A 25,799-nucleotide genomic window follows, 5' to 3' on the forward strand; every position below is an offset into this window, starting at 1 on the left:
AGTTTACTTTACAGTTAAAATATTCATCCAAGGAATAAAACAAATTGGAAAGAAGAAACCTTTTTAGCATCGGTTTCATTTCGATACTCAGATTTTTTTATATGAGGTGGAAGATGATTATAAGCTCTGATACCAGAGTAGTAGGGTCCTTTTTGGAAAACTGTCAAACGTGATGTAGGAAGCTGCAAGTTTGTGCTACGTCTAGAACTGAAGCTATGAATCTCATCATTTGCTTCGTATAGATTTTTATTTTTTACGACAAACAGTATTATTGAGCATATATATTGTAAATACATTGGCAATATGTTAATTTTTTAAATAGATCCCTACAGGAATCTCTAGGTTTTGCATTCATAATAACTCTAATTATCCGCTTTTGTATCCTAAAGACATTGATACTGTTAGACGTATTACCCCAGAAAATTATACCATATTCCATAATAGAATGCACATAGGAGAAATAACTCATCTTAAGGGTTTCTTGTGACATAAAACATTTTGCTCTCCTAATAGCATAACAAGCTGAACTCATTTTAGTTAGTAATTGGTCAATATGACGTTTCCATTGGAGACATGTGAACTCAACGGTATCTACAGCGAAAGAGGGTTGAACCGGAAGCAAGTTACAGGAGACTTGATGACAGTAAGAGGAGAAGAAGTGGAAGGATGCACCATTGGGCAAAAAGGATAAAGTAGTGCTTCACATTTGAATGATGGGAAGGGTAGGGATATGCCAGGGCACAGATAGTGGAGTGGCTGGTGGCTGCACTCTGAATAGCCAGAGAGCATATTGCATGACACTGTGTTGAGAATGGCTCATAGAAGTGTAGCTGATTGGAAGTAGCCCAAGCAGGGTTATTACTGAAGTTTCCATACATTCTGTTAATTGGAAAGTCTTCTTTGCATTTTCATAAATTCCACAATTTGTTTCAATATAGGGTGCAGGAGAAATGTTACCAACGTATTTTTCTTATAATATCAGAACATTCAAGAAAGTCTGAACGAGCATTTCAAGTGAAAAAAAAAATTGGTCCACATCTGATAGATGAATTTAGAATTAAATCTGAGTGTAATGGAGCAATTTCCATTTTATCACAACTGCACTTTTTTTTTTTGGTAGTTCAGCTTTGTGTTACAGACAGTCCTCACTTTACAGATATATGAAATTTTGCCGAGACAAACTTTTATAATGAAGCATGTATGTTCGGTGTGGCTTGTCATCCAAACACAAACTTGCTTATTCAAAATGCCTTTGTTCTGAACCATATGCCGTGAGAGATATTAAAGAGTACTTCTTCCAGTTAGTGTACCTCACATTCTAGGTACATCTTTTAGAAGATCTTGCTGTCTGAATGATTATCATAATGTTAACGATGGGAATGTAATCCCCAATTACAACATTGTGCCTGTTGGAAAAAGTGATTGGCATTACAGAATTTTGATTTCTGAACTCTCTCCAGGAATGTAACTATCCTTAAAAGTCAAGACTGCCTGAACCCAAACTAATCCTTCCTCCGTTTTTGGACCATATTGTTTCTTGTAAATTTCCAGTAAATTTATGATTTTTCCAACTGTAAGAAGCATTACTGTCTGTCGTGTCATGGTCAGTCCCAGCTGAGTTCTGTCCAGACAGTAGTTGCTACTAGACCATTGGTCCATCATTTTGATATTAGCTTTAGGAAAAGTCAGATGGTGTGCGAAGAAGGTTCTGAACTATACTGCCTTTTAATAGCAATATTTATTTAGGACTTCAGACAGCTGTAGGTCTCTCACTAACTTGGTTCCCTCCAGTAGCTCATTTTTTTTTGTTAACCTTCTCTATCCTCTGCCTGTACTTGATGTTACTCAGTTTTGTGTCCACTTACTTGAGATAAAAGACATTGTAGTCAGAATTGAACCTGGGTATCTAGAGTCCATGGCTGTGGCTTGGAAGGTTGATTTCCATTGTCTCCAGACACACTCCTTAGTTATACCTTGCTGGTGATGATACCTTCTGCAACATTGTGGCCTGATAATCAAATGGCCCTCCTCAAAAAGCCTTCCAAACTACTGTCACACGTGCAACTCAGCATTTTGCCCACATGCATGTCAGTGTAGGCAATGAGTACTGCATACCTTCAGCATTCTTGAAATATGTACAATAAACATGTGCTAATTCTTCTTTGCATACTGATTATACTTCGTGGGGGGGGGGTAAAGTTGCTCCTGTTCTCTTCTAATTACATTACACCATAAAGATGTGTGGGGGAATGGATGTATAGATCTCTTTATTCTTAACCTCAGCACTAGTTGGAGGTGAGGGGTCAGCTTCATGCCCTAGTCGCTTTACCCTGGGGAAAGAGCCCCTTGGTACCCATTGGATAAGAAGATGGGTTGGTCCCAGAACCTGTCTAGACAATGTGGAGAGGAAAAAGGCTTGCCCTTCTTGGGACTCAAACTTGACCCCTCAACCATCCAGCCTGTGCCCAGCCACTGTACCAACTACACTATCTTTGTTCCGTTCCGTGGTTGTACATTCTACAATTTTAATGTTCCGAAATGAAGGAAAAGTGGGGAAGGACCAGGTTATCTCTTCATCTCCTGTCTAAAAATGTGAAGGTTAGGGCATGAAAAGGTAGAGTTTTACTTGTTTTATATTTGTATGAAAACTCGATAATTCATGCTAAGGGTATATGAGAGAAGTGCTGAGGGGGATATTTGATTGCAGAAGGGGCGAAGTAACAAGAGGATGGAGCGAATTGTATAGTGTGGAATTTATCAATATATTCTCATTGCCAGATGGTAAGGGATGGATGGGATGGAATGGACATGTAGAGTGTATGGTGAGATGAGAAATACATACAGAATTTTAGTTGAAGGCTGAAGGGAAGAGACATTTTAAAGCCAGTTCCTGAATGTTTAAACTGGATCATAGAGGAGTAAGCTGCATGAATGTGGAGTAGATTCAGCTATCTCAGGATGGAGTCCAGTTTGTGAAACTTAGGGTTATGTGGAATAGGTGGGAATTTGTTGATTGGCTGAAGTTCTTGGTCAGAGGGGAGAATGGCCATGCAGTGGTATAAAAGCCTCTTTTTACCATCATCTTTGAAATGCAGACACTGAAGAGAACAGTTTAAGATATGTGGTTACTTGCTTAAAATTTGGACTTCTCAATTTTAAACCCATGATTTGAGGTTATCGGCATTTACTGTCTTCTGGGATGTATGTCACCTTGTAGTCTGCTAGGTCATCAACATAATTTCACAGGAACATGCTGCCTTCATCTTTGAGGTAAAAGAGTGGTTTCTGCCTTGAAGATGGAGACAGCAGTGTCTCCAGAACATTGGTAGTGATCAACCATATTGCATGGTCTCCCATCTTGTTTGAAACCCATTTTTCTTTGATGAGTTAAGACTTGAGATTTTAGTGTTAATAGTTTTTGTTGCAGGCACATTCAGATTGTCTTGTTTCAGAGGTTCCACGGTAGAAGACCACATTGTAGTTCTTCATTGTTATGAAAGTTGAAAATCTTCATATATAATGAGATCAGATGGAAAGTTGATCACACTGTTTACATTATAGTGCACTGTATGTATTTTTTCTTCAACCTTAATTGAATAGCTGAAAAATGTTTCACATAAGAGATTATTGTTGTTGTTATTGTTATTGGAGGGGGTGGGTTTCCCCATGCACCGCGACTAATAGTCTATTGTACGTCCCCCTTTGATATTCTACCAGTCGTCATACCCTACCGGTACTGGTGCATGCTATCAGCCCCGTTCAGCCAATGAGGTCGGCCCTCGGTACCTGCTACTTCCCCCATCTACCAGAGGCATTGGAAAGTACTTGGGTGGGGAACTTTTTGCCTAATTTTGCTCAGAGGTCTCTTAGAGACATGAGGATCTTTTATGTGCCGTAAATCTACGACACGAGACCCACGGCTTAAAGTCCCTCCTGGAGGACTTGTTCCCTGAATTTTTCCACCCTTAAAAATTCCACAACCTCCGCCGGGTTTGAACCCGCGTATTTTGAGTCTTGAGGTGGGAACATTACCCCTAAACTACAGAGGCTGCAGAGATTAAGTAAGAGACCTTTGTTATGTACTTGTTTTACATCTTTTCTCTTAATTGTTTGAGCTGATTTCGAGGAAAGTGAAGTAGGTGGATCTTAATGTAAAGGGAAGAGTATGTTGGACTGATACGGATCAAAATTAAATTTGCCTTGCAAATTATGGTAGAGACCTGTGATACCAAATTTCATTGAAATCCAGTCCCTAATGAAACATGCAGATGGGCAGGCAGACAGGTTTTCACGTTGGATGTAAAGATATTCTGGGATGTTACACTGTGTAGTCTTACAGCTGGTTGCTAGCATTTTGAAAGAACCTGTCGCCATTTTCAAGGCAAGCTTGTACTCTGGAGAATAAGGCAGAAAGTTCCGCTGACACATCAACAACTATTTGCTAGGCAGCACAGTGTCACATCCCAAAATATAGTATTTTTTATAGTCCCAGCAGTATGGGCCTCAGGTCTCACTTAGCTGCTGTGTTAGAGGTTACTGCATAAGAATGGCATGCTGCAAATTGAGGGGTGATCGTTTTCTGAAGCATTGCTTCTTGCAAGATCTGATCATAGGATCTAAAGCTTCATGGCAAAATCATTGAATGCATTTTCCAAGCTTTGTATGCTGTTTCAAATTTCAACATTTTGGAGGAAATAGGAGAACCCTTCGCCCCTTCCTTCTTCAAGTGTAGACAACTTGTCCTTTATATCCTCACTTAAAATTCCAGAGCTGCACTTGAATGGTATTTTGGTCTAAAGAGATAAGTGTGTGTCTACCTTCATGTAAGATGGTAGTAATGTGAAATAAATTGTAGTTGGTTGATAAATGTTATTAAGATATGTTGATATTCCTGGAAATTTATTCAGAATAATCATTTGAAACTTACAGTCAGATGACTGGATTAACTGACGAGTATATGCTCTTTATGCTTTTGGATAAAAGTTAAACTTATCCAGCAATTTTGGAATGCGACTGGAAGAGTTAGTTATAATAAAATCCCTGGGGTTATAGTCTTTCTTATACTAAATTGAGGTTTCAACTAAATTGGTTTTATACTCGTACAGAATTGGATGAAAGAACTGTTTTATTTTTTTATTATATGTCATTATACAATTATGTTAAAAATAATATCCTTATATATGTAGCTAAACTGTTTTTTGCACTAATGAATACAGTAAGGTAGTCAGTAATATAAAACTAATTTCTAAAATAATGCCAATTGGAATAAAACTCTAAGGATCTCAGTTTTTCAATCAAAGGAACTATGATGCAACAAGTTTCAAGGTTCTGGTGCTTGTTAACATGTACCATCACCCATCAAATATTATGGTTGTGTTATCATGATTTTTGGCAGAAGAAAATGTGAATATCAGTTCCTATTTTACTGAAACACACTAAATTGAGTTACGAGTTCTGAAAGTTTAGAGCTTTGTACACTAAATGGGATTATTTAGTAAACTGAAATTTGACAAATACAGGTAAAGAATATTAGGCTTTCACTGGGACAGGAGAAAATATTCTCTGAATATGAAATTTCACTTAATGTATGAACACTATATTATGATTACACCACATATCTTTCCGGTGTTAGTGTTGCCTATGTTTAACTATGGTTTTGAAATTGCTAGTGTATATATTTTTTAAGCTTTCTTAAGTTGGCTGTTAAAGTAGGATGATTAGTGAATGTGGAGCTGTTGGTGGAATGAGAATTGGAAGGGAAACAGATGCACTTGGAGAAAACCCTCCCCAGTACTACTTTGTCAACTACAAATCCCATGTGGTCCCCCTGGGATCAGGCTGGGGTTACTGTGGTTGTAAACCAGTGACTGACAGCCTGAACTATGGCACAGCCTGTTAATGTAAATAATAAAGCACATCAAAGGTCACACAATTCCAACATCACCAAATGACACCATAAGAAAGGGCATACATACAGAAATCTAGTTTTCAAACTTGAATGTAAGAGCTGCTTGGGAGGCCTGTTCATAGATGGAGGGATAATGTTAAAATAGTTCTCGAAGGAGTGGGATGGAAACAGGATACAACTATCTGTGTGTAGGATCCAGTGATATGGTGTTGTCAGCATGGGAATGAGCTCTCAGGTTCCATAAAATGTGGGTTATCTGTTTATGAGCTTATAAAGAAGCACTGTGGAGTTAGGTGATATGAGGTTGCTGTTTTTTTTTCCGATGTCCCTGAGACATGTTACAATAGTTGCTCACAATGAATCACAACTACTTTGCTTTGAGTCAAGTTAGAAGTTGTCTTGACAAGGACTGACTTCTCTTTCTATGTGCGTGTGTGCGCGCACGTGCATGCTACACAGCTGCATGGTCTGTCAGACATTTAAAATCTACTTTTGCATAGCATTGTAACATGCAGTCAGTGTATTTCCTCCAGCATACACTGTTGACAAGTTAAACGTGCATTCATTTTGCAGTCATCTTTAGATTAAAAGTCTCTTTGTCAGCCTGAGGTGGTAGGTTTTCTATTTCATGTAGGACTGTGCTTTGCATAAGCAGTGTTTGCTATTCACTGTCAAGGCAGCATGTTTTATCACGTTAATACAAAGACACTAGCATTGTATATACATAGGTAAGTCAATAAGTAAGTTACAAATGGATATAGAACTTAAATAAGAGTACTGATTTGAAAAATGCTTTTATTTCTCAACATAATCTCCCTGTACGTTGAGGCACTTGTCCCATTGTTTGACAAGCCCCTGAAAACCAGCAGCATAGAATTCTTTGGGCTGCTGTTGGAACCAGGGGGTGACTTTCCTTTCTACAGCTTCATCGTCAGGAAAATGTTCAGATGAAAGATGATGTCTAAGAGGGCCGAACAAATGGAAGTCACCTGGAGCAAGGTTGGGGCTATACTGAGGATGTTTGAGGACTTCCCACTTGAAATTTTTGCAGCGTCTCATTTGTCTTATAGGCAGTATGGTGGTGTGTGTTGTCATGCAAGAGCAACACGCCTTTGGTGAGGAGTTCTGGTCACTTCCGTTGAATGGCCTTATGAAGTTTCCTGAGGATGTTACAGTAGGAGTTGGCCCTCTTAAACATCATGTTTTGGCTGAAAATTTTCCCGACAATGAAGCTGTAGGAAGGGAAGTCACTGCCTGGTTCCGACAGCAGCCCAAAGAATTTTATGCTGCTGGTTTTCAGGGGCTTGTGAAACGATGAGACAAGTGCCTCAATGTACAGGGAGATGTTGAGAAATAAAAGCATTTTTCAAATCAGTACTCTTATTTAAGTTCTATATCCATTTGTAACTTACTTATTGACTTACCCTTGTAGTATGTATGAATGACCAAAGACCAACGTTTGTTTGTGGTAGGACATATCTCTGTATTTCAGAACGTTTGGTGAGACAGTTGTATACTAAAACCTAAGGTATGGAAAGAGAGAACTGTGTCATCCAGTGGGTCATTACTATCCTCTAAAGAAGAAGGGTGAAGTTGTTACTATGGGCCGTCTACATTATACTGTTTAAGCTGAAAACTGATGCAATTTTTCAGTCAGTCATACTATTTCCATGGCACATAGAAGCTCAATGTGTCCCTAGTTAAACCATAGAAAGGTAAAGGTCTACCTGTTAAACCCAGCACTTACCTCACCCTCTCTTTGATGTAGGGTAACAGGTAAATGATTGGGTCACAAACAGTGTACCTAAGTAGAAGGCATTAATATCATCGTCTGAAGTGTAGAAGTGATATATTTGTTTACAAAATGAAGGAACTGTATCATTTACAGTTAGGTAACTTCTGAAGCATATGATTTTGTATTATTTTTTTGTTCAGTCATTGTCATCATCTTCACTGCATGTGTTCTGTTATCACTGAAAATAAAATATGGATCATGTTGGATGATTTGCAACCCTTAATTATAGCACTGTGTATATTGTCTTCAGTCTTGGAGTTGAAAATTAACTTGCATCTTTCCATTGTAAATATAATTGGATTGGTGAAATGTCTGTGCATGTTGCTTAATTCTTTCAGCTTCATGGATAATCAACAGCTGCCATCAGGTGGTTTATTTTTACTAAATAATGATATTTCTGCTGGTTCATGTTGTTGAATGTTCTGGACCACATGTGGAAGCCTTTGTGTTGTAAGGTTGTCAGTTGGACTGGATATGTAAAAAGAAAAAAAGAAAACTCGTGGAGCTTTAAGATAACGATTCTTATAGCCATAGGTGGGCAGTAAGATCACAGCACCATTCATGCAATGTATTTAATTTCTTTAATGGATAATTTTTATTCAAGCTCTGTTGTAATTTGAGATTTGCTGGTTTTTAAGTTGGTTATGTAATGGTGCTATCAATATATATATAGAATTATTGAATGATAAGATAAAGTTAAGAAAGTAAAGTTATCGTCATATCAGGCTGTGAAGGCCCATAGGGTTGTGAGAGGTTGAGGCTTCCACATCTTCTAGGCAGTCTGCTTACAGATCGTAACTGGAAGATGTGGGAACCTCAACCTCTCACAACCCTGTGAGCCTTCATGGCTTATCATCATAAGCATCAATGATAAGATTATTAATGAATATGGAGTGGTTGGTGGAATTAAATTAGCAAGGGAAATTAAAGTACTTGGAGAAAGCCTGCCTAATTATCACTTTGTTGACCAAAAATCTGAGATTTGATGTTCTTATGGAGGTGGTGGCTATGCAGATTACTGTTTTCTGGGCTGTGACACTGTGTAGTCAAATGGATGTTTTCTAACATGTTGGAGAAATGTGCTACCTCCATGTTAAGGGTAGGAGACGCTACTCTTTTCTGCTCTGAAGATGGAGGCATCAGATTTCTCTGAAATGTTCGTGAATATCTTCCAGACTACACAGCATTACGTCTTAGAAAACAGTATTGTATTATTTTAATTACTGCATTTGTTTCCTTAAGTACTGAAAACGTGGGGAAAGAGTTGGGTGATGTTACAAAAGAAGGTGATCAGTTGTGTAGAAATGGAATAAAATGATGAATTAGGGACCTTTTTTTGTACAAGTTTCTATTGTGAAACATGTCACAAATTAGCAGGTATGTATTTCAGTCCTCTAAGCTATGTAGTCAGGCCCTGAAATTTCATTTTTATTCTGTATCTCCACAGCCAGTCGCTAAGTAGCTGCATTTAGTCAGTGTGAAAATTTAAAAAGTATCGAAGGGTGTAAAAAAATGTGGGATTGGAATAGAACACATCAAGCACTTAGTTGGAGCACATGTATATAAAATCCACTTGGTAGTATTCTGTGCCTTCATGCTGGTGAATTTTCTGACATATTTTAGGTAATTTAAACTAATTATGCCTAACAATTTTACCAATTTAAAATTATCCATTTGCTTTTTGGAATGAATTTGCCATGTTGAATGGCCCGAACTTATGTTTTAGCTCTTAGAATGTTGGTATTGGATCTCATCACTAATTAATCTGAACTGGCAGCACTTTGTTGTGGTAACTAACACATTTGAGAAGCATCCTTGAGGACTGAGAGCCACTGGTGTGTAATTGTGTACAGGGCTCGGAAAGTGGCTCATGCAGTTGGAGCGATTCGGACTCAGACTCAGACAGCAGCTCCTGCTCGTCGGGCAGCGGTTGCTCAAGTGGGCGATCCTCACATACCCACCAAACTTTTTCCATCAGGGAGACTAATTTTGATCAGGTTTGTAATATAAGCAACAGCTTCTTCTGCTACTTCTGTGTTTCTTCTTGTAACAGGATGGTCGATGGAGCATGTTAGTAGTCCAAGGTTGTGGGTTCGGAGCCTGCTGAAGGCCTGAATATTTGAATGTTGGCATGTTACTAACATCTTGTGAGTACTCAGTAGAATGTAGAGTGAGAGCTATACCTGCATAGACATAACGCATGCCATTCTTCCTCTCCAGGTGCCTCTTAAGAGAACTGACTGCACATTTATTTATGCATGTTCCGTTTGGTTAGACTGCTGCTGAAAGCGTGTGTAAGTATCATGCATGAGCAGTCCTTACGTTTAGAAGTATTTGGGTGAAGGCAAATAGTTTAACCAGGCTAATGCTGTTGGAAGCTGCAAAGATGTTGAACTGACACGTGTATTTTAGAAATGTTGGAAATGTGTGTAAGAGGCTATAATTAGTATTAGTGACCACTTGAAATTTGTTCTTCTTGTACCTCAGTAACATGTAGATGGAACGGCAAAGTTTTGGGAACCATGTATGAAGCCGTTGGGATACTAGCAATTGTAGAAGAAAATATTCTGTGTTTTATACCAACTGTTGAACAGTTTTTCATTAATACTTGTTCTGCTTACATTATGTGCTATTTTAGTGCTACTTTGCAAGCATACATGTGAAGTTGAGCCTTTGAGGCCTCTAATGGACAGTTTGTGCATTAAATATTAATATTAGGGACTAACAGGAAAGATGTTTCTAGTCTGGAGTTTATATGTTTTCCAGATGCATTCCATGTCACTTAAATACCTCATGAAGTGGGTTTGTGTAAGGGTAACTCTCCGGACTTGTATTGAGGCAGAGCTTGGTTCTAATCTCAGTCCAGTTGGTGACTATTCCGACTTAATCATGGTCGTTTTCCTCAGTTCTTCCAGGTGAATGCTTAGGTCAGTTAATTGACAACCCATCCCACCCATGATATGTATACAGTGGCCGTCTTGTAGTGCACTCAATTTCACCTGTTACTTCACGACATGTTTCAGCAACACAGTGCCATCATCAGGTGCCCTAATCACGCTAACCTATTGCATTGCTTGCCATTATATGTCTTTATAATCTTATTTAAAAAGTGCATATTCATCAACTATAATAAATATACACACATTAAAACTTGTTAAAATTATTCATCTTATGTGTCTTAATTAAAACTTGCGTGTGGTTCTTCCACTATGGGGGTCGTTTTTCTTATATTCTGTGTAAACCGTGTCTTGTGATGTGTGTTCCCATCCCACCATTTGACATGTAATCTGAGACATGGACAACATCATAAAGTAACCCCCAAAAAGCTCATTGCTCTGGATTTTTGACTACTGTTGCAGATATGATACACATGCAGTATTGTACCATTGCTACACAGTGACCATTGTTGTACATGAAATTTTTTCAAGTCATGCACAGTATAAGTCACTCCCGAGCTCGTGTTTCATCCTTGCTCAGTCGTCATGTATTTGTGGTAATAAATAGTAAGTGTAAGGCCTGATTGTTACTGAGCAAGGCAATCTTCATTTCACCAATTGCTCCACAATCACCCTCACCTATCATCTGGGGCTGGTACAATAGGCCAGAAGTGGCCGCAGTACAAGGGACTTTGTCCCACCCCACTAGCAATTAAAAAAAGGTCAGAAAATGTAGTGAACATGCTGTTAATGGGAGTACTGTTGTTCCCATTGCAATGTCTCCTCTGTCAAACATATTTTTGCTGGAATGTTATCAAGGGAATGTCACTGATGGGCAATAATTTTGTTTATTAGGTGATGTCTTAAATATGATAATTGTGTGTTTAATGGATCATCAGTGATAACCAACAATAAAATGAAAACAACCGTGTCCTTTCTTATAGCTGTCTTTGTTAATTGAATAAGGCGTGGGCTGTACTGTTCCTTAGACTGTGACCATCCTTTGAGTCTTTGTATGTCCTTTGTTGGTTCTCTGACAGTCTGACATTTGACATGAAGTGCAGTACTTCGCTTAATGAGGCCTTAAGTAGTTGCTTGGCTTCGTAGAATGAAGTCCCAGGTGATAAAATCTTAAGTTACCTAGGATCTGGCAGTCACATAGGATGTGTGAGGCTTGTAGCTCTTTCTTTCTTGTAGCCATACTGTTTGGTATTTAGGTTGGAATGTGAAGTAACACATGAACTCTGTGGGTAATATAATTGCATTGCATTGTTGAAATATATTTATTCTTGTATGGATGTCACTTATATTTCTAAGGTTTCAAATAAAAAGCAGGGATGTGACTTGGGCACAGATCTGTCTGTTTCTGTTCACAAAACAGTGGCAATTGGTTTGTATGACTAGGTTACAGCAATAAACAAGAATTCCAGGAACTTAAAAGTTTTGATAATTTTCAAGTAGATTTAGTGTTATAGTGCAAAATGTAGCGGTAGAGAAGAAATAATATTGTAGCATTCTGTTGCACTTTTCACTTGTGTAGGTCATTCACCGTCTTACTTGCAACACTATGTCCAACAAAACTTATCACTTTTACAAGTTTAAAAGTTTTTTAAATTTTTAAAATGCACTACATATTTCAGCCAACATGGTCATCATCAGGTGTTAGAAATATGTTTAATGAGGAAATCGCTGCTTTCACTTGCTGCTGATGCGCGTGTGTGTTGTAGTTGTGTTATGCACCTCTTTGTTGTGTTCTTCATTGCATGTTCTGTTGCTGAATCAGGATCACAACAGGGAGGAGCATAACACACCAACCACAACACGCACACCCATCAGAGGGACCTGCAAATGCATCAGCAACAAGTGAAAGCAGCGATTTCTCCATTAGACATATTTTTAACACCTGATGATGGCCCTGTTGGCCAAGACATGTAGTGCATTTTAAAAATTTAAAAAACTTAAACTTGTGAAGGTGATAAGTTTTGTGGGACATAGTGTTGCACGTAAGATGGTGAATGATTGACGCAAATGCAGAACAAATGAAGCTTATTTGCAGATCAATCCTTTTGATGATGGATATTGATAAGGGTCCCCAAGACTTGCAAGTAAAACTATAATTGTTTAATCTGTGAGAACAGGTTCTTTGAAGATTACTATCTTCTGGGAGTGATGCTCTATAGTCTGTTAGATGTTACTGTTTCAGAGTAAGTTGTAAGCTCCATCTTCATGGTAGAAAATTCAAACATCAGCTTTCTCCAGAATGTTTTGTTTATATCTACCAGGCTACATGTCATCACATCCCAGAACACATTTATCTTTATTGCTTAAACTGTTTCTAATATGGGGCAGATCAGCAGCAATTTCCAAACTGTGTTTGTGTTTAACCCTTTCCTGGCCTAAACAGTTGTAAAGGTTTGTATATAAATTGTAGTTTCTAGTGTTCATGTTTATATCACATCTCCTAATAACATCTGTTGGAGGTTGAAGCACTATCTTGTTGTTTCTGTAGATTGTATGATATATTGTTCTGTATATTTGCTCCATTTTCTTTGTTATTTCTCTCAAAATGAAGTCATTTAGAATTACTGTTTACTTATGTTAATAGGGTAAAATCTGGAATTAAAAACTGAATACAGAAGGTAATTCGAATTAATCTTTTAGTTTCTCTTTTAACAGTCAGTACTTGGAAATTGAAAGTTAAGTATGTTTCCAAAAGGAGAGCTTGACAGCTGAGTGTAACAGTTTCTCTATGGAGCAGAATGGAAAAATGATACATGACTGAGTGATTTGTGCTGTAGTGCACCTTTATGCACCTCTTAGAGTTCTTAATTTGCACAGCCTTTTTTGTTTAGTGAGATGCTGAATATAACTGTGCCTCATGTCACACCATATCATACACTGTGTACGTACATGAATAAATTATATCCATAGTAATTATGTTTATGTGTATCATTTTTTTGTATCATGCAGTTTCGTTTGCAAAAATGAAAAACTGAGCAGTAATAAGAGTGGTGGACATATGAGATATTAAGATGAAATGTCATTATGAAAAGGCCTGCCCAGTGTGTAACATAATAATAATAATAATAATAATAATTTATTCCTATATTCAAGTAGATCCAATTACAGGGCGAGAAACAAGTTGACACACCGCTGGATATAGAATACGTCAAAAATCAAAACAAATGTTCCAACCAATCACTGGAACAAGTCAAAATAACATAATATAAAACATAGACAACACAGTCACTAAACAAAATAAAATGTGACTATAACAAGACTTAAATACTAGATGAAAACATATTAACCTTTTATCATATAAAATTCATCCAGTATATAAAAACAATGCATATGAATGGATATTCTCTATAAACAACAAAACATCAAATAATGTATGTTACATTATTCACACATCAAAGAAAAACTGTAAAAACATGCATGAACAAAAAATGGAATAAATAACTTCTCTCAGAAGTGTACTAAAATTATTAATGGTAATAAATACATTCATGTGGAAAATATTGGTGTGATGACAATTTAACAGTGTCAGCACAGGCTGGTCATTTGTTAAAACAGGACTGTTGAGATCTCTTTGCCATTATCATACTTCTGCAATATTGCAATATTTATTGTTATTTGGAGCAGTTATTGTTGTACTGTCATACGGCACTTAAGATCTCGATATCAGTTTGTGCACTGTTTTATGTAACACTACTGTTCACTCAGTGCCTTGCCCTCTTCTTGTTTCTTCTCTCTACCTGCACAGAATTAAACCATGATTCACAGCATGCACTGTTTCACAATATTTTCTCTGTGCTGGACGTATGACAGTGCTCCGCTGCACTCACGTCTTTGCTGTGCAGCACCCAGCTGGACACAGACTAAGTTCTCTTCCAGAATTCCACAGCTACATTTTATGGGCCCAGTCCATGGGAAGTTTGCTGTGGGTTCTTGGGTGACCCCAGCCTTGAGCAGGCTCATATACTCTGGAGGAGGAGTCTTGCTGTATCTGTGGAATGAGTAACACATGCAGAGTCACCCCTTCCATGCGCTCAGCCCCCATGCAGTTTTGTTAATTGTGTAGAAATGAATGTTAATTCTAAATGCTGTGACATGCTGATTGAGGAACACTTATTCAGTACATCCAGAATATGGTAGAGTAGGTAGCAGTCTGCTACATATGCAGGAGGTTCTGATCTGAGTCTAGAGACAGCTCTTGTAACAGGTCTTTTGTAATTGTTCTCAGCCTGCAGACAAACGCTTTGATAGTACCTGAAATAACTCCATAACTGCTTGCTTCTGCATTATTTTAAATTCATTATTCACTAATCATTCTGCCATTTGAGGCTATAATGTGAGTTACTGACATAAATAATAAATCAATAGTGTATACATACACATTGTGTTTATTTTAATGTTTACCAATCAGCAGGGTGGTCACATTGCTCATCACTATTTAACGTTTACTAATCAAGAGGCAGGTCAAAAGTTTCTAATTGTTTAATGTTTACTGATCAACAGGGAGGTCTGAAACTGAAGATTGCTGCTCTCAAAGTCACAAAGAAGACAGCTGCTAAAGATGCTGATGTGAGAAAAGTTAGTCCAGTTGTGACTAAATTGTATGGAAAGGAGAAACCAAAGGCAGAAAAGACATCAACTCAGGTACGAGCAGTTATGAGACCAGATGCCAAAACTAACGGCACCAAGAAATTGGAGGTCCGGAAGAAACCACTTGAAGTACGGGATGGCAGCAAGGCTCGTGGCGTTGGACGTGCACAGAACAAGGATAAGGTACTGTACATGTGTCTTTTATTAATGATTGGAGGTGCGTGGGTTGTATTAACCTTTATCAGCTATGTCAATGCAGTGCACAGTCTAGCTGGCCAAGCATTGCATTCCTTCAGTGCTAATGCCATTACCCTCCCAATTAAAGTATGGCTGCTAGACCTGTAGAAGCAGGAGGTTTATTATTACCTCTGAAAATAAACTGTTACCTCTGAATTAAAAGCTGGCTCATATCCCTGTAATACCAGGAGATTCAGAACTCTAATTCTGGATGATAAAGGTTAATACTTTCACTTTCTTATGTTGGAGATTTATGAGTGCTTTATCCAGATTGGAATATCATGCTGAGGCTGGATAGTAACATTCTGTGACAAGACAAAGGGAAAGTATTGCCACATTCAGACATGTGACTGCTCTTTTGTGTAATTCTGAAAGTGGAAGCTATCATGTAGCATATTGTGTGGCATGTATGAAATTGAAATGACATTCATGAGAAAATTAAGTTCAGAATGAATTGGGAATTACTTGCTAACCTTCAGCACAAAATCTTTTTATCTTCTCATGTCCCATTTATCATTGAAAATTCTGTAATTTAAGGAGCTCAAATTTTTCCTGTTGGTTTATATGGACACGAAACTTTGTCTCTTGCTCTGGGGATTTTGGAGGATGGAGTACGATGAAGAATATTTGGACCCATGAAGTAACAGGATGCAGAAATGATAGTGAGGATTTTCATAGCTTCTGCTCATCACCTAATATTTTTTAGGGTCATTGCAACAGGGTGGGCAAGATGTGTAGTACCTTGAATGGCGGATCAGAAAGATACAGAATTTTGGTCTACATGGTAAAGAAGAGATTGCACGGGAGATTTGCTCATGGAGTGGATTGCAAATAGTAATGAATCTTTTGTGATCCATAAGAGTAGGGAATGTTTTGACCAACTGAGTAACTACCAGGTTTTGAAGCACACTATTATTATTATTAGAGGGGGTGGGTTTCCCCTTGCACTTAGACCAGTTTTTGGTCCATTGTGTGTCCCCCTTTAATTTCTACTGTCTCGATACCCTACCGGTACTGGTGCGTCCTATCAGCCCCGTTCAGCCACTGAGGTCGGCCGTCGGTACCTGATATTTCCCCCATCTACCAGAGGTGTTGGAAACTACTTGGGCAGGAAATTGTTGCCTGATTTTGCTCAGAGGTCTCCTAGAGACATGAGGATCTTTTACGTGCCATAAATCTACGATACGGGACCCACGGCTTAAAGTCCCTTGAAGCACACTATGTGTAATGCTATCTGTATGGCATAAAAAGCCCGAAATTCGCTACTCTTGTTATGTATTAGTCAGAATTGTTAATAGTTGTGGGCAGGATTACCAGGTAGCAGTGAGAGATACCTGTGCTTCAGTCATGTTGCAGATTTGACTTTTGCATGCAAAAGAATATTCTTTTGTTCATGGCATGCATATACTGTATATATGTAAGTGTGGATCTGTGGTTGGGTTATGTAGAAACTGGCTACAGGTTGGAACTGTTTATTGCAAAGGTTATGTCCATTTGTTCTATACAAGGTGATTCGGAATAATATGCAGGTCTTTATTGATGCAAGGGAAGATTACGATATGTATGTGGGAAAATTCAGAGTGTACAGTTTTAATGTTAAAATAATAGCTATTAGTGTTTATTATGTGGCTGAAGGCCACTTCTTTCAGTTACAGTTTAACTATGACTGAAGGAAATTGAAGAAATAGGGAGTTTGATGATTTTGGTGGAAGTTTGTTCCTATAGGTAACCATTACCGAAACATTTCCTCTAGATAGCAGCATCACTTTGAACATTTTATTATTCTGTCAGCTATAGTTGTGTTGAGTTGATAGGTTGTTTGAAACTTTCATTGCCTAGAATATATATTGTCATGTGTAGGGTGGTACGTGTGATGGCTTCTAGTTCAGATGATTTGATTTATTGACAGCTTGGGTTACACGCACTCTCTCAGTTACACTCAAATTACAGCTCTATTGCTGATTTACATACAGCTCATAATCCACTGCTGCAAGCACTGTTACACATATAAAGACTTCTACATCACACTTGACATCCTCACAGGCAATCTTCTGTATTCCTTGATCCGCTTAGCTTGCTCCCGCCACTCTCAACTTCTAGACTTCAACCGACTACTCAATACTGCATCAGCATTGACGGGTACTCTCGGTATGTAGCTTCTGCCCTGACCACACACAAAACGTGTTTACTGATTGCCTAGCAACAGTCGCTGCACAGACTCCCCTGTTGCGTGATGTCACAGCCTAGCAGTGAGGGATGTTTACTGAGCATTGTTACGCAATGAACACTCGTTGCTACGGATAGTCCTACGTAACGGTCTCAACAATTTCCATTATTTTGTTGCTCAGCGCTGGATGACATATAACGCCACAATATATATGGTAGATTGATTAATGAAATGGAAAGAATTTGGATGGTGGTTGCGGACCAATCCTGATGTTTGCCTGGAGGGACTAAGGAATATTTCAGTCGTAATGTACAATGTCCTGGCCAACTTTTCAAGCAGAGTACTTACTGAATATATGTCTAAAGGTGGCCTTAATAGCTAGACCAATTTCCTTTGTCATGTTTAGTGTTTTACTATGAATGTAGCAGTTTTTCCTTAAATTTTTAAGTTATTAAGGTTATTTGTTAAAGTTTATTTATTAGAATTTTTCATTGAAATATCTGAGCTGCTAGTGAAGAACAGTATAAATAAGTTGACTAAGATACTGGCTATCCTGACTGAAGTTTTTCGTAGTTTTTTTTTTAGCTGCACTGCTCAGGTCATTACCTCGATAGTAACGCAACTGCTGCCTTCCACATCCTTTCCAATCCCTTATTTGCCAGTCATCCCACCATTTGACCCTTTATAGTCTAAGATGCCAACAGTGTCATTAAGTAAACCACATTTTATAAACACTGGCAATAGTCTGTTTCTGGTCTGTGTTTGATTTCTTTTCTGAATCCTAATTTTTGGAGCTTTTGTCTAGATGTACAGATTATTTATGATACCAGTCCTGTGATAGTATGACTGGCAGTGCTAGTTGGAATGAGTTTTTTATCAAAATAAAATACCTTTCATATCTCAAAGAGTTGACTGTAAAATCGGACTGTTCTACTAAAAACTATGTCTGAGACAAAATGTTTTTCACTTCATAGTATTTCTTTTCATGTAGCAAATGTATCATAGTATAGAATAGATTAGAATGTCAGTACCACTGAGGAGTAGATCAATCCTCTGTGTCAAACATATTTTTAGTTCGAAATTTTTGTATGCAGCTGTGTTCATATGGTTGAGACAAAAAATGTACATCAAAGGTGATGAGGCATGTCCCTGTTTGATGCTGTGACATTTTGAGGCCTGGCCACTTTTTATGCAAAGAATATTTAGAAGAAGAACCACGATCCGTACATTAAGTCCACATGCTTGAATGATTTAAACATTAATATTGTCATGTATTTAAGAGCGTGACTGTAGAGGGGGTATGGATGGGATATTGGATTTATTGACCACCTACAGGTTGTAACAACAAATAACTATGACATTTTTGCCAATTTCCACACCACAAATCCTTCACGCTAAGTCTTACAATCTGCTTTCACTAGTTGTTGCTTAGTAACAGCTCTCAGTAGTGCTATTCTTCTGCAGTGTTGTCACTAGACATTTCCTGGTAATGAATCTTAACAATGGAGATTCTTAAGCGTCCATGGTAATGCTGTTGCCAATTGGTTAACACTCCACACCTGTACTCTTTTAACTGAACCGACAACTAACTTGGTCACAGTTCAAAGTCAGAAACAAAGTCAGATTTATTTTACGAGTGGCGGTTTACCACTGATTAGTTCCTCTTGGTGACGAGTCACTTGAGACCCACTACCAGAAATCTTTTTTTTTTTCACGACTGAATTCTTGTGGTGGTCTTTATATAAGATCCTCTGTGATGAGGAGATGGGTTTGTCTTGTGGATATGCATGACCTTTTGTCAAAGTACATTTTGCGCATATATCATGTTCTTTAGATTGTTTTTGCACTACACACAAGTCCTCTGTCAGTACAGTATTTACAGAGCAGCTTATGCCTTACATACCTTATGCTACAGCAGCAGCGTAGTCACTTGAATTGTTGTAAGCTTGACCACTGCCAAGTTCGTATAGCAACAGGCGTGACCAGAGTGGTTTGAACGGCTGTTGTACTGCGATGTCGAAAGCAAATGGAAAAACTACCACATTATCACTTTTCCTGGATAGTCTCTTTCCAAAAACAGAGATGCCATGTATGCGACACAAATTGGATTGGTCATATTTTACGCAGTAACTGCCTCCTAAAAGAAGTTATTGAAGGAAAGATAGAGGGGCGGATAGAACTGACCAGAAGACGAAGACGACATAAGAAGATGCTGGATGACCTTGGGGACAGAAGAGGATATTCTCATTTGAAGGAGAAAGTTTTAGATTGCATTAAGTGGAGGAACTGTTTTGGAAGAGACTGTGGATCTGTCGTCTGACAGATTACTGATGATGATGATGATGATGATGATGATAATGATATATATATATATATATATGGAAGGTTGAAAGCTGTGTGCATATCATGAACCAGTGTTCACCTTGAAAAATTTTCAGTGTTGAACAGAACCTTGTTTTGCATGCAACAATCAGTCATCCAGTCTGTCTGGGAATAAAGCATCCATCTGGGCCTTATGACCAGATTTTTATTATTGTCAGACAGTTGTGGAACTATTTGAACACTTAACATCAGGATTTCCTATTTTGGCAAATACATTAGTGTGTATGATATGCTAAGGTCTGTACACATCTATATTATTTGATATGCAAGAAGTTAGATATTGAAACAGTGGGAAACTGGTACTCACACAGACCTAAATGTGAAGTTTTGTTGCTATCAGGGTAAGAAATTTTCTCTTCACTGGAACCCACCCAGCCTTCTGACCAACGGACATCAGGGGCTCTTTTTTGGGGGGATGAAGCTGACCACCCACCTCTGTCTAGTTCTGAGGTTCACAGTAGTGGAGCTGTACCTATACTCTCCACACATCTTCATGGCATGGTGCTTTATTAGTTAAGCACAGGGACCACTCTACATTTACCTTTTATTTGTAATTTTTGCTGTGAGAGTTGCCATCACTTCTGCTCTGCTAAAACTTCATGCAGCTTTAAGTGCAGAATGATCTTTATGTAGAAAAATGTAGTATTTGAGGTTCTCACAGTGGTAGTTATGAAGAGTACTATCTTCTGGGATATAACGCTGTGTAGTCAGTTGGAAGCCAGTCGACGGAACATTGCACCGATCTTCAGAGTCGAAAAAGCCGAGCAAGATACCAGCGTGAAAGCAGATGATATGCCGAGTAATTGGCTGGCCGGAAATTTCGGGCTATATAGGAAGCAGGGACCTCAGTTCCCATTGGCTCGCCCTAGGACAGAATGAAACCGATGGGCTCTCACACATTCACCGAGCGAACCAGTAGGAGACGAGAACACAAGTTTATGACGACCCTAAATGGGAGTTTTGGCTGGTATAGGAAAAAGACAAGGGGAAAAGTGTAAGGGTGTGTCGAGCAGGGAACCGATATGAGGGAGAGATTACTCTGCTTGCCACCTGCTTTCACGCTGGCATCTTGCGCGGCTTATTCGATCCTGAAGATAGAGACGATATATTCCTCCTAAAAGTCGGTTGACTTTAACGGCCTACACGGCGTTGTATCGCAGAAAATAGTAGTCTTTATACATAAATGTTTTGCCTCCCCCCGGACCTTGGATTCCCATGCCCCCTCCCCAGTTTGGTGTGCATGTTAGGTTATGAAGTAGGTCTCCAGTGCTGCCAGCTTTGCAGCAGTAGGTTCATATCCGTAACAATTGTTATATCAAGGTCACATAAAAACGCGTTACGGTCCGCGAGATTTGGGGGATCGCACGGCAATGATGGTGAAGATTACTCACTTCTGGGATGTTAGCGTGTTGTTACATAACGTTAGCAACGTTTCGGAGGAACTTGCCGTTCAGTTTTGTTCTGAAGATGGAGGGAGCTGGTTATACCGAAACCATGGTAACGTTCTGCCGTGCTACACATCACGTCCCAGTAATGGTCGCTTGTTACTTCATTGAAGTTGTTCTGGTGCCCCTAATTCATGCAGTCAGTAGGTAAGACCGGCGAATTAGCAAACTCGCATCTCAGGACAAGTGAAGGAGAGGCGCTGGGGGACAGTTCAAGGGCGACCGAAGCACTCCAGTGTGAGAGATGACCTCGCACGTGTTGTACGTTTATGCAGTTCTGCTCATTGTCTCTTTATTTTGGGTGCGTTCCATTGCACGATTTTTATTGGTACACTCGGATAATAGCAGCAGTATTTGTTCATGTCACCATCAGACCAGTAGCCGGGATAGCGCAGCCAATATCGTGACTAGGCTTCGGGACGGAAGACCGAGGAATTAGGGTTCGATTCTCGCCAGGGGGCAAGGGATTTTTATCTTCACCGGTTCCAGACTGAGTGCGGTGCCCGCCCAGCGTCCTCTGCAGTGGGTGTTGGTTGGGGGGGGGGGTTTCTCCCCACTGGGGTAAAGCGGCCGGGACGTGAATCTAACTTTACATGAAATGCCATGGCTGAGTATGCATGGAGCTGTAGTTCCACTTGGCCACGTCTTCATGGGAAGCGGTTGATTAAGCTCAGGGGCAGCTTACCTTGCATAGTGCATTGTTGTAGTGGTAAATTACGAGGAGTAAAAAGGGAACCATCCTCTGTTATGTAAGGACATGTAGTCTGGTAGACATTCACAAACTTTTTGGTTGAAAATTCTGTGTGCATCCAACTGCACAGTTGAATCGTAGGCCAGGCGAGTAGCCAGCAAGGTACATGCAGAGTAGAATTTGGAAGGACCGAATGTTGGGATCGAGCGGTTGTTAGCATTGCTTCTTATTCGGAGGTATTGAGTTCATTTCTCAGCATGCATACCGTTCATGATGGAAAGTTTTACTTAGGTTGGAACCTGTCAGGTTATACAGTAACCATGCCGGGATTTGAATAAGGTATCCCTCGAATGCAAGTATAGGGCGTTTCCCGGTTTCATTTTAAGTACTTTGAAATAAAGCTGTTGAAATTTCGGGTCTGATTATTTTGGCTCTTCAGGGAATGCTTACCGCCTGCCGATGTATGTCTGAAAGAAATAATTTTTTTAGTTTTTACGAGTCACATTGTCGAAATCAAAAAGTATTGCTTGAAAGGAGCTGAAAACTGTAAAATATCGGACATGGGATTTGATTGCTCGATGTTCTTTAGATTGTCACTTCCTGCATAACCCGACAACGCAAGTAAAAGTTGCTTTCATTTTCCTTTGCAAAGTTTATATTGTTATCGTGCTTGTGCACAAGTGTAATGATGCGCTGTCGGTTTCCTAGTTTAACTTTATAAAGTACGGTAGTAATTGTAACATTCGAACTCTCGGTATTTTTCCTGCAGATTATGTTTATTTCATGTGAACCTTAGAATAAAAATAATACGTTATTGTTCGAAACTGCATTAAACACTTGATCTTTGTAATAGAATATAATTTGTGAGAGGTACAAACTGATTTTTAAGTGTTATGTACGTAAACTTTTATGCTTCAGGGGGTTGCTTACTGTCGAATTTGTGGGTAATTATGAATTCGGAAGGGTGTGGGTTGGAGCTGTCGCGGCCTGTTTCATTATCTTGTCTGGTGTGGGTAAGAACAGCTCAGAAAATGGTCTGAAGCCATCGTTACAGCCCGGGATTTGCTTAAATTGGCTCTTTGGGGCATGAAAGACATGGGTTGCTCGAAGGAGATTCGAACCCGGATATTCTGTGTACAAGCAATCCGCTCAGAGCGCGACTTCACATGTACGCAGGGGTTTGAAGAAATTAGTTATGTTTCTCAGGGTGGTGAATGTGAAGATTAGGTCATCCGGGACGTGACTCCATGCAGTTTGGTAGATAGGTAGAAACGTTTCGCAAGAAGCTGCTGCCTCCATGTTCAGAGCTACACCGATACGTTAATACTCCTCAGCCAAAGTACACGTACATGCCGTCACATTACAGATGATTGTAGTCTTAAATAAACTGCAACTTTTGTGCGTGCTGTTTCTTCTGTGCTACAACTGTTCGTGATTCTCTTGCTTCGGTACGAGTGAAACCACCGCATAATCCGTTGAGAGTACCAACGTTTCGGAGGATCATGTCGCCTCCATCTTCAGGAGTGAACAGTAAACCAGACAGGCAGCAGGCTTTCTTCATGCAGGCTTCTTGCTTGGCTTACTCTTCAGCCCTGAAGATGGAGGTAACATGGTCCTCCAAAGTGATGGTTGACTTACAGTGGTCTGCACGGCCTTATGTGGTGCCGGGAGACTTCAGTCAATATAGCGACGGTCTGCTGGCTGGACGGCCAGGATTCGATTCCCGGCAGGGCAAGAAATTTTCTCTACTGCATAGCTTCCAGACCGGGTTAGGGGCCCACATGCCCCCTTATCCATTGGGTCCCAGCGTAAGGCGGAAAGCCTGGAACTGACCACTCCCGTGTAGTGCGGAGGCCAAGAATGGTATAGCTATACCTCCACTCCCCCATACACCTTCATGGCTTGGTGCTTGAATAATTACGCACAAGGACAATTTACACGGCCTTGTATCCCGGAAAGTAGAACTCTTCATAAATACTGCTGTGAGAACCTCGAATTCAAGAACTGATGTGTTATTTGTAAAGAAATTGCTTTAACACTGTCTTCATACCTCCAGTGCATAGGTAACCTTGGAGGGAAGAATTTTAACGCCTGAGTAAGCAGAGAACTAAATTTTCCAGAGAATGGACCAGCGGTATATTCCGCATTTCTTGCCCCCTACCCCCTGCGTCCCCCAAAATGACCCAGAAAACGGATAGAAGGACGTAGGCCTACTCCAGCCATTTCATCGCCCCTCAGCTCAGCTCAGCTCCCCCCAGAGAAACCTCGACATTTAAGACAGATCCCCATTATTTTGTTACTCTTCTGTCTCCATCTCTTCGCTTTCAGTTGTCATAAATCTTTCAGCCATGTCGTATGTGGTAAAAGGTGAAGTCCGCGTGCTTATTGTAGCACTATGCCGTGATGACATATTATTATTATTGGGGGCACGCGGTAGCGTAGTTGGTTGAGGGGCTATGCTACAAGCCGGAAGGTCGCGGGTTCAAGTCCCGATGAGGTCATTGGATTTTTTTCAGTTGATCTAACCCTTCCAGCCGCACTAGGCCCTGGGGTTTACTCAGTCTCTAACAGAAATGAATACCAGGAATTAATTAAATTAAATAATTTTCCTGGGGAGTAAAGCGCGGCCGGCGCGTAAGGCTGACAACCTTACCGCCATCTTTGAGCCGATTGTCTAGATAATGTGGGAGCCTCAACGTCTCACAACCCTCACAATTATTTTATTTTGCTGCAATTGGGTGTTCACCCGGTGGCAGTAGATCTTTCACCGATACAGACAAGGAAAGACTATACATAAAGGGAACAATACGAGACAAAGTACATACAATAAACAAGATACACACAGTGCAAATACAAACATATAAAGTCACACAAGGGCACGTGCTCGTTTCATTGCACTCGAACAAGGACACTTCACTTTACTTCAGTTGTGTCCATTCAACTACGCCTAAGGCTTCTTTACTTGTGACTGCTTCCCTCGTGCTCTTTCTAAAAGTGTTTAATTTACAAGGGAAAGAAGCTAGTATGCCTGCAGGTAAACTGTTCCAATCTTTTATGGCCCTATTTACAAAGGAATATTTTCAAACATCTGTTCTTTGTTTGCTACTCCTAACTTTCTACCTATGATGGACCCTACTCAGGTGGCATGATTTTAGCAGGCTTATTCCCCATCACTTTCCAAGGCGGTCTCCTGGTGTATGCCTTGTAAAGGGCCCACAATCGGGCTCTCATTCTACGCTGTGCCAAAGTTACCAAACCCGATTCATTTGTATGAGTTGCAAATAGAGCTGCTCTTCTTGTACCCGATTTAAAGGGCGTACCTGCCGTTCTCTGTATGGGTCCCAACATGCGGCACCATATTCAAGTATTGGTCTCAGTAATGACATAAGCTAGACGTTTCGAGTTATTATTTCCCTGTTTGAGTATACGCATTATTAAATGAAGGACCTTCCATGCTTTTCATAGTGTGTAGTTTACATGGTATTTACCTTACCGCCATCTTTGAGCCGGTTGTCTAGATAATGTGGGACCCTCAACGTCTCACAACCCTATGGGCCTTCATGGCCTGTTACAGGGATAACTTTACTTTTTTTTTTACTTTTATTTTACTTCAAGCTATTTGCCTCCGGA

General features: G+C 39.6%; 1 protein-coding gene across 6 annotated transcripts in view; it reads left to right on the top strand.

The window, feature by feature from the left end:
• Window positions 1-25,799, top strand: part of LOC111870378 (histone-lysine N-methyltransferase ash1) — a 110,284-nt gene that overhangs the window by 18,366 nt on the left and 66,119 nt on the right. For 5 of the 6 annotated variants that reach the window (XM_023862616.2, XM_023862617.2, XM_033753817.1 and 2 more), the window contains exons 5-6: window positions 9,557-9,700; window positions 15,161-15,430. In XM_023862616.2, coding sequence (XP_023718384.1) covers window positions 9,557-9,700; window positions 15,161-15,430 — 414 coding nt within the window. The remainder of the gene's footprint in view (window positions 1-9,556; window positions 9,701-15,160; window positions 15,431-25,799) is intronic. The other variant, XM_023862618.2, reaches the window with a different exon arrangement.

Source organism: Cryptotermes secundus, unplaced genomic scaffold, assembly GCF_002891405.2.
Source record: "Cryptotermes secundus unplaced genomic scaffold, Csec_1.0 scaffold938, whole genome shotgun sequence".
Lineage (NCBI taxonomy): Eukaryota > Metazoa > Arthropoda > Insecta > Blattodea > Kalotermitidae > Cryptotermes > Cryptotermes secundus.